Here is a 13,041-nt window from a genome sequence, read left to right as displayed (position 1 = left end):
CTGGGTAATGGTAAACGGGTAGGAAAAGAATATTGCTCCTGCAAGTATGGCCAAGCGATGGCGGAGGCGTGGGGCCGGCTTCGGGAAGGTAACCAGTTTGGTTTACAAGTCGACGTATACCACACTGCATACTCCTCCAACATCCTCTGGCTTGTGATTGGACGCATCGGCAGGCCCTTAAGCGGGTCCCAAAAATGGACTCACTCGGCCGCGAGTCACGAACTACTTGCGTCACTTGATCGACAAGGAGAAGATAGCACTTTCAAGTGCTCGTTTGATCGGCGCAACAGAACCAAATAGAAACGTCTGTTGTTTGTGTGGAGAGGTGACACTCCACACATCGACGAGGGAGACTTGGAGGTCTTCCCCTTCTCTCCGCGTCGCCTCTTCCCCGTTTCGCTCTTCCGCCTCCTTCCTTCACCGTCGGATGGAATCTACCGGAGCCACCTTCTTCTTCGCTCGATCGGCCTTTCCTCCCACCGCCGTCACCGCCGTCAAGGACGCGCGGCTTCTCTTGGCGTCTGGCGGGCGGTGGCGGAGGCCCTCGGTGTTGCCGGTTGTGGCAGCGGCACTGGATAAGGGCCCCGGGGCGTCGGGAAACGGCGGTAAGAAGACCGGCGGCGGAGGTGTGCCCAACTCCAACTACGTCGTGCCGCTCGACCTGACGCCCTCCTTCATTCGCCCCCTCAAGGAGATCCTCCGGGACCTCAACAAGCGAGTACCTGACAACATCATCAACGCCGCTGACAACTCCGTCCCTTGGTATCTCCCATCTCTTTCTTCTTACCGTTCATCGAACTCTCCACAGCGTTTGTGCCGGTTGATTTCTCCTTCTCGATCAGGATTTAGCTTAGATTCCGGACCTATTTGATCTCGATTGCCTATTAGTTGACTTTGACTTCGAGCCGCTGCCTAAATTTACGGTCATCCATGGCGAAGCCCCTCCTCTACCATAGCTGGCTCTTTGGTGCTACTGCAGACCAAGCAACGTATGTTTGGTCATCCATGGCTTTTCTTTTGTCAGCTGAGTTCGATAAAGCCTGATTCGATGGTCTTCGTCTTCCTACTTTAAAATTCCTAAATCAAGAGCTTAGTCAGGCCGTGCGTCGCTAGAATTGTTGGGTAATAATGCATGGAGAAAATATTTTTTCCCTTTCAATCATTATCCCTTTAACAACTGCTTTATTCTTTCTACCTCATTTCTGCTTCTTTCTTGCTTATTCTCTTATTTACTCTTCCGCGAAAATTCAATTTCCTTTCTCCTGATGTTTTTCCAATAATATATTTTTTTCTGTTATCTCTTAACATCATAAAATTCTACTTTTTTTTTTAATATTGTCACAACATCTGAATGATAGCTTGTCATATCAAACGTTTGTAAAGCTGATCATGTCAATATCAGAAATTAAAAAAATTATCCCCTCTACCAGTTTCCAAAATCCCAGGACTACATCATCAGGTGCCTCATTTAAATTGCGAAGATGGAGGGTAATGTTGTTTCTTGCCACTTAAAATTTTAACTATCTGCTAGATGATAAGCAGCAAGGTCTATCATCAATTAAAAAAAAATTATCCATGCTTGCTTAGAGAGTCCATTTTAACCCTTTGATTATTGATAAGATAAACTATTTATATCTTTATATTTTATAAAAATAAAGCAAAAATAAGATTAGTAGAATTGCACATACAAAATCGATAATGATTCTAACTCTGTTCTTCCATCAAAATGATTTCTGTAGGAGGATGGCATTTATAAAGAAATGATCAAACAAGATCAATTACTTCATGGAACCTGATATGCAGTGAAAAATATATAGAAAAATGTAAAAAAAATTTAGGAAAAACCTTCCCCATTAGGTTCACCAACTCAAAGGCATTGTTACAATGAATGAGGTGAAAGAGAGACATAATAGATCAATTACCTTCCTCATTTATCTGAGCGTCATCCAACAGGCAGAACCAATTGTAAATTTAGCATAAATAACATTTTCATCCATCATATGAAATTCAAAATATGGATAACTTTAGGCAAAATATAACCACATCCTTCAAACACAGTGGATAGTAGCATCCCACCCCAATTAGAAATTTGGAATGTAGCATATTCAGTTGGCAAGACTGTTTTAATATATATACACACACACACAAATATATATATATGTATATATGTATATATATATATGTATATATATATAATTCAATTGATTAACTACCTTGGAGTAACTTATTCTAGGGACACAGGCTTTTAGCCTTAACTAGTTTATGACATTGCATTACGTAAATTGTTGAGTAAGATTTTTTAGTATTCAACAAATTGATTGAGTATAAAACTTAACATAATGGATAACTAGAAGCCAACTAACATGATAAGAGATAAATAAGAAAGATTGATCCAGTGTACAAGTCTGAAGTCTCCTACCAATGGGAGGTCCAGGGAGGGTCAGGGAGTGGGCCAATCCCAACCTAGGTGCTGTAATAACAGGCTTCACGAAAGGGCTTATTAGTGTCCAAGCTTCATGTGGTCCAAGTCTCCCATGGGTGGTGTGGCTCATATTAGGCCTATATGAACAGTTGTGTTAGATAAAGACAATGACCATAGGTGGACAATTTGAGCTTTTGTTTTTGATAGATTGATCATCAAGACTTTTTACAGTGAGCTACTGTCTAGTTGGTTGAGTATTCTTTGGTCCAGAAGACCAAGATTCATTGAGTGGTTGGTGCTATTCAACTATGTATTCTTTACAGCTTAAAATTTGGGCTTTTTGAAGGATCAAAAGGATTTACTTCAGGTTCCTTCTTATGCTTGAGTTTTATATCTCATTATCTACATGCTTGTCTATAGAATTTTGTTCTGATAAATTTGTGACATATTTTTCACATAAAATCTTATTTTTAGCTTGGAAGATCTGTCTGTTAATAAGCTTGTGTGTTAATTGATGAGGTGGATGTAAGCAGCTGTTGGTATAAGAATTTCATATTCAGATTACTTCTCTCTCTCTCCTCTCTTGCTCTTTCTCTGTACTTTATTATCGCATTAGCTCATATTTGTTATACTTGTGAATAGATTTGTGTGCTAATTGATTTGCTTGATTGAAGTCTTGTTTTGAAAATTTTCATTTGGAACATTCATTTGGAAAATACATCTATGTTAGACAACCTTATTCAAACCTCTACCTGTATGAGGCTAAATATTTGCATCATATTGAACCAGAGACTTACTGTAAACTTGAATAGATTTTACTATAGTCATTTTTTGTTTGATTCTGCCACTCCTTTTTCTCACATTACTGTGTATGATTTCAGTGAATGTGGTATGTGTTTGTCTAATTTGAAATCATATTATTTTGGTTAATAAAAATTCAGTTGGTATCAGTCATAAACTTGAGTTAATGAGGAAAATATTAAACTAAAGACTTTAGACTGAGTAGGATTAAGATCAAACATATGAAATGTAATTTTAACATTTTTAAGATAAAAACCAAGGCTGTGGTTAAGAAGAATGGATAAGATTTTGTAAGTAGAAGTTTTAGGCATTTTGGATCATTTAGAGAAATTGATGAAGATATTGTTTAGTTAAAGGAGGTGGCTAATTGGAGGGGACTTCACGAATTTTTTGTGATAGTTGTATGTCCTTAAGATTAAAAGGAAAAATTATAAAATAATTATAAGGTCAACCATGCTTTACATGGTGGAGTACTAGGTAGTTAAGAACAACATTTATAAAAAGTTAGTTTAATCGAGATAATAATGTTGAAGTAGATGTGCTGAGTTATTAGAGAAGATGAAATAAACATGTTTCATCATGAACGATAAGTATAGCTAAAATAGAGAATAAAATGAAAAGAAACACATTATGTGATAAATATATGTTCAAAGAATAGAGGTTGTAGTTAGTCTGAGTCAAGGTGAGTTGATTAAGATTAGTGGTGCAAGGAGAGGAAGTAAGCCAAGGAAAACTGTACTAGAAAAAAATAGAAGAAGGTCCTATTACTCTTAATTTTTACTAATGAGATTTGGCTGGAGAAGATCTAAGTAGATGACCATGAAAGTTTGGAACATTATGTATGGCCTGTTAATGTTGTGTACTTAGGACAATTGAAGTCATCTTGTTATCTTTCTTTCCATCTTCTCTTTAAGGTAAATCAAATTTCTTACTGTCAAAGCCTTTTATCCTCATGTTCTGCTTTTTATTACTATTTTTCAATAACGATCTCTGTTTATTTTGTTGAACATACTTAGGGCATTCAAACATAGCTCTAGATGCTCTAGAACTTCATGCTTATGAGCGCATTCTGAACATCTGCAAAATTCATAAAGTTCCTGCTATGTAGTAGCTCAATATGCTCGCAAAATTATTAATTTGTGGCATAGAATTTAGAACTGCTGTTCAGTGTGTGTTCATTCATATACATTTGGAGTAAGTTAAAAGAAAGAACCATAATAATCGAGATAAAGAAGTATACCTTTTTAAAATGGTAATGAGGAGTATACTTTGCATGACCCCATTACTCAACTTTGTTCTCAATAAAGAATAAATTAAATTAAGTCACATGCAACATTCATTCATTTAAATCTTACCTTTTCTTCTTTTGTTTGTTTTATTTTGCTTACTTTCACAGTTGACCCATTTTCTGTCTATGATTGCTTCTTGGTTTAACTTGTAGCTGGATCAAGTATGCTTAATGGGATAACACTGTATGGTTGTTTTTGTAGGTATCATGCTAATAGAATGCTGAGCTTCTATGCCCCAGGTGAATCTCTCTTCCTTTGTCGATACATCCCTTTTCAATTTGTCCTATGCCATGTGCAAAATTGGAGTATTTTAAGTTGCATATCTTCTATGATTGATTTTGTATCATGTGTTTTTCCACAGCCAGTGTAGTATAACATAATTTACATTGTTAATTTCTCTTATTATTGCAACATGCCTAATTTAGAGTACAATATTGAAATTCACTCTGATGCCTTCTTTGATTGTTGACTCTTGGGAGTATTTTCTAATGAACTACAACAATAAGATGGTCTGGTTGAAAGTTGAGCAATAAAATTAACTTGGTTACCTATATTTTTTATTCATGATTAAAGTGATTGCAAAGTTCTGTTAATGTTTCTGTCAATCAAATTTCTCTGTCTGTTTGCTGATTTATAATTGGTATATAGTGTTTCATATGAGTTATTAGGTAGCTTAGGACCGAAATCCCATTGCAGATAGTATTTTCTTTTGATTATTTCTACAATATTATTTACTCTTGTCTGGTAATTGGTGCTGAAGGATACTCCATGAAAATTTTATTTACCAATCAACCAACTGGAAAATCTATTACTGGGACATTGAGATAAAAGCCTAGTTTTCTTGGCAGTTCTCTTGTGTGTATACTCTCATAAATATCTGTTCTTGAATTTAGGCGATCATAATTATCATCAACTTTAATGCAGCCAAGCATCATATATAATCTGATTTTTGACTCAATTTCTTGCTGCTTTTGCATCACAAGGCTGGTGTGGAGAAGTACGTGCTATTGAGTTTTCAGACAATCATGTGACTGTGGTGTATCGTGTTACTGTACGAGGATTAGATGGGGAGGTACTTGCCTATACAACACCTTTCATTTCATGCTTTTCCCCCTCTCCTTGTCTAGTCTGATAATATGATGGAATGCTCGAATTTAAGATGTTTACCTCTTTGTATCTGTTCTCATAGAATTGTGTCTTGTATCCATATACTAAACCTGTCTGGAAACTGCTATTTCATATTATTTCCAGATTGTTCACCATTTAATTGATTGTTTGGAAGAGAATATCTTGGTCACAATGCTAAAGTTGAAATATTTGATCCATACCTCTACTTTCATTTTTCTGTTGCTTCTTAACTCCTTGTGTCCCTCTTAGCCAACAAAAATCGAGGATCGAAAACAGAAGAGGTGAAAATGCCTGACCTGATATGTGCTAATAACATTAAATAATAAAGGTCAATTGCAGAAAAAGCCCAATTTTCTATAGTTTCATACTTGCAAATTCTTTTCCTTTTTGTTTTTTTGAAATGCATCCTTTTTTCGTTAATAAATAGTGCTATTTATGTCCAAATGTAAATGATTAATGACCCAGCATATGATGTTTTGGATACATAGTATCACGATGAATAAAAGCGATGTAAATTACTAAATTTATCCTTCAATATCATGGGTATGATGCACTATGTTTTCATAACATCGTATGCTGGTTCCTACCACTTGGAGTAAAAAAAAGGCCTGTTTAAACAAAAAAAAAGCATGAATATGTAACAGACCATCTTATGGCATGAAGATGGCAAACCTGAAATCTTGGAGGTTTTAAGCAATTACCCATAAGATAGATGTTTGCCACATGCATATATTTTCATTCAAACTCCTAGATTGCTTGAGCAATTTGGGTTAGCATGATAGGTTGGGACCTTCCAATCAGACTCAAAAGGTCCTTACACCTTAGAGCATCTACCGGTTATTAATTGATTATTGATGGTAGCAAGACCCATTCTTTAGGTGCCTAAACTAGAGAGAGTAAATAGCAAAATCTATTAACACAAATTATTTCTTAGTTTTATAAGATCTTTATTTTTCTGTGTCTAAGAACTTGTGTCTTCTAAATGCTTCATGTATCATCACACATTTATTCTTTTTTAAGTTCATATACGAAATAATATTGAATGAATCTAAAAATTTTATTATAATTCATAATGTAGACAGATTCTCCCCATATTAGTTTGACTGGTATCAGAACTGCTGGAACTCATTCCCAAACAAGTTCAATTGCTGAAACCTAAAACTACCTCAACCACTGAAACTGTCAACTATCTCAAACCCACAGCTTGCTTTGGAATAGGACTATAGTACAAAGCACCAATAGAAGTGAGATAGTGGCGTATCTGGTAACCTAGGTCATGACCATGATCTGATAACCTAGGACATGGACATAATGTAATTTTTCTACATGTAAGAAAAAAAGGTCATTAAATGTGTTTCTTACTCATGTGAAGTACATGAGTAAAAGGTAACTTGTGCATGGTTGATAATACTAAAAAGACAATTGTAAAAGGAATTTTCTAGATGTTGAGAAATTTGGATATTCAAGGGAATACATGTGAAATTGCTGAAAAATCCTGAACAAGATACAGCCTTAACTCTTTTAAGGGCCTCAAATATTTCCTTCTATAAGTGGGAAATTCCTTATCATTAGCTTAGCTTATTTTATATTATCATATTATATTGACTATTAAATGTTTGATAGATCTCTTGAGATAACATATGTAACTGTCTAGGAGTGATTTAAAAAGGCGCTCGGGCGAGGCGAGGCGAGGCCCGAGCGCCTCGCTAATCTCCCAGGCGGCGCGCTTCAAACAGGCGTCGCCTGGGCGCTTCGGGCGAGCGCCTGGGTTAACCAAGGCGACCGAACCAGGATTTTAGGTCTGGTTCGGTCTCTGATGGTTAATTGGTTCAATCGAATCAACTAAAATCGATATAAGTGAGAACCCAACCCTAACCCTCGCCGCTGCCGCTGCCGCTCCCGATCCCGATCTCGATCTCGCTGCTCGCAAACGCTGCCTCTGTCACCGCTCGCGCCTCCCGTTGCTCGTCGCTCCTGCTCCCGCTGCCGCTGTCGCTGCTCACAAACATTGCCTCTGTTGTCGCTCGCGCCTCCCACTGCTCGCCGCTCCTGCTCCCGCTGCTGCTGCTCGCTGCTCCTACTCCTGCTGCCGTTGCTCGCCGCTGTCGCTGCTCGCCGCTGCCGTTGTCGTCGTTGCCTCCTTACACTCTGCTGTCGCTTCCTCTTTTCTCAGTCAGCAGGCTCAGCACCCCCTTACACTTCCTTCTGTTAACAGTATACAGTATACTGTATATCTATTAATATTGTTAGGTTTATTTGAAATTATTAATTTTCAATACTGTTAATAGATTTTCTTAATTTAATAGCATATTTTAATTTAAAATTTTAAATAATTATATTTATTAATTATATTATATATTTTTATATTTTAGCGCCTCGCTTCGCTCGGGCGAGCGCCTAGCGCTTTGGGCGTTTTTGGACCTTGGCGCCTTTTAGCGCCTAGCGCTTTTTAAATCATTGTGTCTAGTATAAAGAAAGTCCTATATAAGATGAATTGCAACCAATACAGTAATATTTTTTTAAAGAATTTATGAGAGAGCCCTGTGCTTTGGCATCTTCTATCTTGGATGACTAGCTTAGCACCTGTGCAATGCACGGTGCCGGCAAAAATTAGAATAAGTGTAAACAGTGAGTGTGTTGGGGGTAATTGCAAATTGATATAAACATGTACATGAAAAGCTATGTTATTTATGTTTCCAGACATCTACAAACTATGGTGTAAATGTTGCTGAATTGCATGTGTTAAATAATGGACCTGTTAACAAAGAGATTTAATAGGTTTTGCCATGCTTGAGTCAACTAGGACTAACTTTTATTGGGGCCCGATTATGTAGGGAAAGCAAGCCATTTTACAAGGATTAGATAACTGAGAAAATTATGTATAGGCAATAAATTACAACTTAAAATGTGATTTTATTTTGGCTTGCAATTTGAAATTCATCGTCATTATCATAAATATGCCATTTACACCGATGTCCTTCTTTAGGGGTAAGTCTTATTTTAGAAATGTGTTGGTTACTTAAGGAGTTAATGATGTCACTTTGATGCTGTGGGCAAGATGACTCTTTGAGTTCAATAGTTGAATGAGTTGAAAGTTACACATACGATGTTTGGACTTGGGAAGTGGTTTGTTCTGTTGAAGTTGAAATGTTTATGGAGTTCATCTGCATATTCTATTTGAAAAACTGGATAAGAGTTAATTAGCCTGTTAGGAATGACAAATGTTTGGGTCAATTCTTTGTCATGTTTGTAGATACATGTATAGCAGTTCATAGAAACTTCTTGATAGCGACAACAACTAGATCTATACAGATCAAGTAACAATATTTGTATTTTTTCCTGGTTATCAATTCAAGGAATTTCTTTCATTCAAATAGCCTAAGCCTAACATGTTTAATACTAGTTGGCAATGATATAGGAAAAGGAGCAGTCGACTATGTGAGGCTCTAGCTAATACAGGATCTCAAAAGGATGAGTCTGTTCTCATCCTTAACCCAGCACGTGCAGATGCTATTTCTACCTGTGAATCTTTGACATTCAAGTCATGATAAGTCAACTTAATATTTTCCATGGCTCACTGTAGAAATAGAGTTATGTGAATGTTTTTGCACATCGAAATGATAGGTAGTGAGAATGCATGAAAACATAGTTTGATCAATCTAATGCATTAAAATATAGAGTGAAACTTCACTTTCATAGTTGTAAGATTCTAGGGGGGAGTGCATATACGAATGCAACTGGCATCCCAGAAAAGTTTGAGGGGGTTATGTGAACTAACTTTTTTGTGCATTGCCTTACAAACCTTGTGATCATTCTTTGTTTAGTTTGATGTGAATTATTAAGATGTTGATTGTATGATTTGTTTGAATATGTTTAGAGGCTTGGATAGGCTGAAGATTGTCTTCCTTTTTGTGATAGCAGTGTTCTTTGAATTAAGGTGATAAATATCCAAATTTATATGATCTGAGGTTAATGGTAATTTAATACTATGTTGTGTTGGGGCCTATTTATGAAGCACAAACACATGTCGGACACGGATTTGTTGTTGACATGGCTGGACACGTGTCTGACATATATCCAACGAAATCCTTTTTTATTTTTCATTTTTAATTAAGTTGGTTACAAGATTGTGTGTCAGACTCTTCCTCATCGCAAGCAGAGCGAAGGCGTCGTGAAACCTAGATTTTTCATTACAAGCGGGAGGCGTCCAAGATCCTTCTCATGGATTCGAGAGGATCGATGTTAATCAAAACTCAATCGAACCCTTCTTCCTCACTGTGTTGTCGGCCCTTCACCTCGAGCCCCCCTCTCTTCCGTCGTGTGTTGCTGTCGCATTGTTGGACCCTCCACCCCGAGCTTCCCTCTGCTGCAACCACATTATCATCGTGTCGTTGGACCCTTCGCCTCGAGTCCACCTTTGCCGCGATGGCATCGCCATTGGCATTGTTGGACCCTTTGCCACAAGTCTCTCTCTGCCTTGACCTCACTACCGTCGTGCTACCAAACCCTCTGCTACAATCATGCTATTATTGTGCTGTTGAATCCTCCGGCCCGAGCCCCCTTTTGCCGTGACTGCACTACCGCCACGCACTCTAGGGCCCACAGCGACTTCGTCAGCATCCGTGAAGCTTCTTCCTAAGTGGTGTTCGACGCTCGATGAAAGTAAATTAATTTTGTTTAGAATTTTTACAAAAAAACACTTATTTTGATTATTAACATATTTTAATTTTTAATTTTTTAATTTGGGTTTTTTGCTGCTGATTAAATTGTTAACATATTATTAGCGTATTTTTTTTAATTTTTTAATCTGGATTTTTTACTGCTGATTATATTGTTAACATTTTTTTGACTGATTTTATTTTTATTTTTTAATCTGGGTTTTTGCTGTTGATTAAATTGTTAACATATTATTAACCTATTTTAGAATATTATTGTTATGTTTCAGATTTTGCATTATCTTGAAAATTAAAGAGTGCCATTGTATTGTTAAAGGTTTTGCATTGTTTCCGATTTTACATGGTTATTTTTGGCTAATACATTAGTTGGGTCATGAATCTTTAGATTTAGATGGATATTTAGTTTTATTTGTTTTTAATTATTTAAACTTGCATGATGATATTTATTTATTCACATTACTGGATCTATAAAAATTTAAATATATAAATACTATAAAATTCATATTAATCAAATTATATATATATATATATATATATATATATATATATATATATATATATACACACACACACACACACACACACACACACACGAGTCCTTGCCGTTTCTGTATCCTAATTTTTTCTGTTTTTGTGCTTCTTGGGGGCCTATGAGGAAGAGTTGTTGCAATTTCAAAAAGTGCATCCATTATTAAAGTGGTTTCAGCACTTTCAGGTCAAGTCTCAGTAGTTTCAGCAACCAAACTGGGTTCATGGTTCTAATGAAAAACTTCCATGTCTGGTATTCTAGTGTCAAATTGTGATAGGGTTGGGATTGGTCTCATTGGTTTTGGCTGTTCTGTTGATTTCAAGTGATTCATGTCTGCGGTTTTGGCTCAAAATAATGCAGTGGACTGAAACCTACCCTGGCAGTTGAGTGTTGAGACTAGGATTGTCCTACAAGTACAACTTATATCAGGGTTATATGCAGCATGTCCAACAATCTGGTTTCCAGGTGCTAATTCAAAATGCAACTTTAGAAAACACAGATATTTATTAGCAAATTTTTATGATAAACCAGCTTTTGAGTGCTCTATAAAGTTTCTTTCCAATAGTTATATTCAAGGTATACAGTTTCGAATAATATCACTCGGTACGGGCGGTGTGTACCGGTCCGACAGAAAATCGGTACGTGGAATGCTCGCTACCGATCGGTATTTTTTATTTAATATATATATAAACGCGTCGTCGCCCCTCCTGGGGAGAAGAGAGGTGACGTCGCACAATTTTAAAAAATTATATATATATATATATATATATATATATATATATATATATATATATATATATATATATATCGAACGGTATACTGCTCAGTATAAAGTACCGTACCATACCGACAGAAGGTCGAAACTCTGGTATGGTACGATATTTCAATCCTTGGTTATATTGAACTTGGACCATCCATCAGGTGCTTCAAGGGTTATTAAGTTTCACAAATATGTAGGTTGACCCTTGGAACTTTAACTTGAAGAGTTTTTGCAAATTATTGTTGCTCCAACTCATGGTTATATTGTAGGCTACATTTAGTTGAGGAACATTTCTGGATAAGCATAGAATTGACATCTATCTCATCCAATAATCTGATATAGATGGGTTTGTCTGTGTTTGGTGTAATATAGTCAATGCTGCTTTAACTTGCAAAATACTGTTGCCCTGGGTCTCATGCAATATTCCGCTTCAGATAGGGTCTGTGTTCAGCCTAATTTATTCATGCTGCCTTTTTCTGGTTATGGTAGTGTGATATTCTGTGTTACTTCCATTCAACAAAATTGTGTTAAACAAGGAATAGCAAAATAAATCACTGAAATATTAACTAATGACATTTTCTATTTTTCCCAGATCAAATTTAGCCTTTCTGTTCTGTCAGAACCATATGAGAACATGCATCTGGTTTCAGGAAATTCTCAGTTCTGTCACTCTTTCTGTTCAAGATATTTTAAGGCCATTTACATTTGGTTTCGCTTTTTCCATCTGCTCTTCTATCATAGATTTGGAACACTTGGCACATTTGGCTGCACAGTGGAACATGCTGAAATTTCAAATGAATGATCTTTTCTGCAAATTTGAATTTGAGTTGTTATATCATGGACCTTCCAATGACCTTCATAAAAAATTTCCAAAGACATTTGTCTAACAAATAGATGAAACACTACAATTGCATGGAGTTTGACTTTGACCTAACAAGATTTAAGACAGATATTAGAAGAAATCTGGATATATTCGTTTTAGATATAAATAATCTGCCGAAAGCATCACCGAGACAAGAATTGCTAATCGAAACAAGTTGTCAGATTCCCTAAATGTTGTGTGCTTATGCTTGTACAATTGCAGATACACAGGGAGTCTACAGCAACAGTGTCCTTGAACGATGGCCGGTTTGAAGATCCACTTGCAGCAGCCGAAGAACTAGCATTTTGCAAAGCCTGTGCTCGATTTGGTTTCGGCTTGCATCTTTACCATGAGGAGACACCCAAAAATATATGATAGATAGGATTTATGCAACTCTTGTTTTGGGATAAACAGTATGCAATCTGGTAGTCGCTCGTAGGAGTTGAGCCACCTTCATGATGTTGTATGGCTTTAGAAATTTCTTTCACTGAAATAGGAAAAACCATATGTTATCAGATGTAAATATGAAACTTGGGTGGTTTGCAAATTTTGATTTGGTGGTTCATTAAGTTCT

The 13,041-nt window shown here is 36.5% G+C and overlaps 1 protein-coding gene across 1 annotated transcript; it reads left to right on the top strand.

Annotated features, from left to right (window-relative positions):
- Positions 1-230: 230 nt before the first annotated feature.
- On the top strand, positions 231-13,032 carry LOC135616576 (DNA repair RAD52-like protein 2, chloroplastic). Its single transcript, XM_065115917.1, has 4 exons — positions 231-762; positions 4,714-4,751; positions 5,496-5,584; positions 12,690-13,032. The coding sequence occupies exons 1-4, from the start codon at positions 428-430 to the stop codon at positions 12,840-12,842; spliced, it is 615 nt and encodes a 204-aa protein (XP_064971989.1). The 5' UTR covers positions 231-427; the 3' UTR covers positions 12,843-13,032.
- Positions 13,033-13,041: the final 9 nt, after the last annotated feature.

The sequence above is a fragment of the Musa acuminata genome, chromosome BXJ2-7, assembly GCF_036884655.1.
Source record: "Musa acuminata AAA Group cultivar baxijiao chromosome BXJ2-7, Cavendish_Baxijiao_AAA, whole genome shotgun sequence".
Lineage (NCBI taxonomy): Eukaryota > Viridiplantae > Streptophyta > Magnoliopsida > Zingiberales > Musaceae > Musa > Musa acuminata.
This window is presented reverse-complemented; position numbering and strand designations above follow the sequence as displayed.

Bases quoted from the DNA above. Each gene is read 5' to 3' on its own strand.
- LOC135616576 (XM_065115917.1), top strand. From the start codon at position 428: ATGGAATCTACCGGAGCCACCTTCTTCTTCGCTCGATCGGCCTTTCCT. The intron at 4,752-5,495 runs GTGAATCTCTCT...TTGCATCACAAG, and splicing joins GCTGAGCTTCTATGCCCCAG to GCTGGTGTGGAGAAGTACGT. The intron at 5,585-12,689 runs GTACTTGCCTAT...GTACAATTGCAG, and splicing joins TACGAGGATTAGATGGGGAG to ATACACAGGGAGTCTACAGC.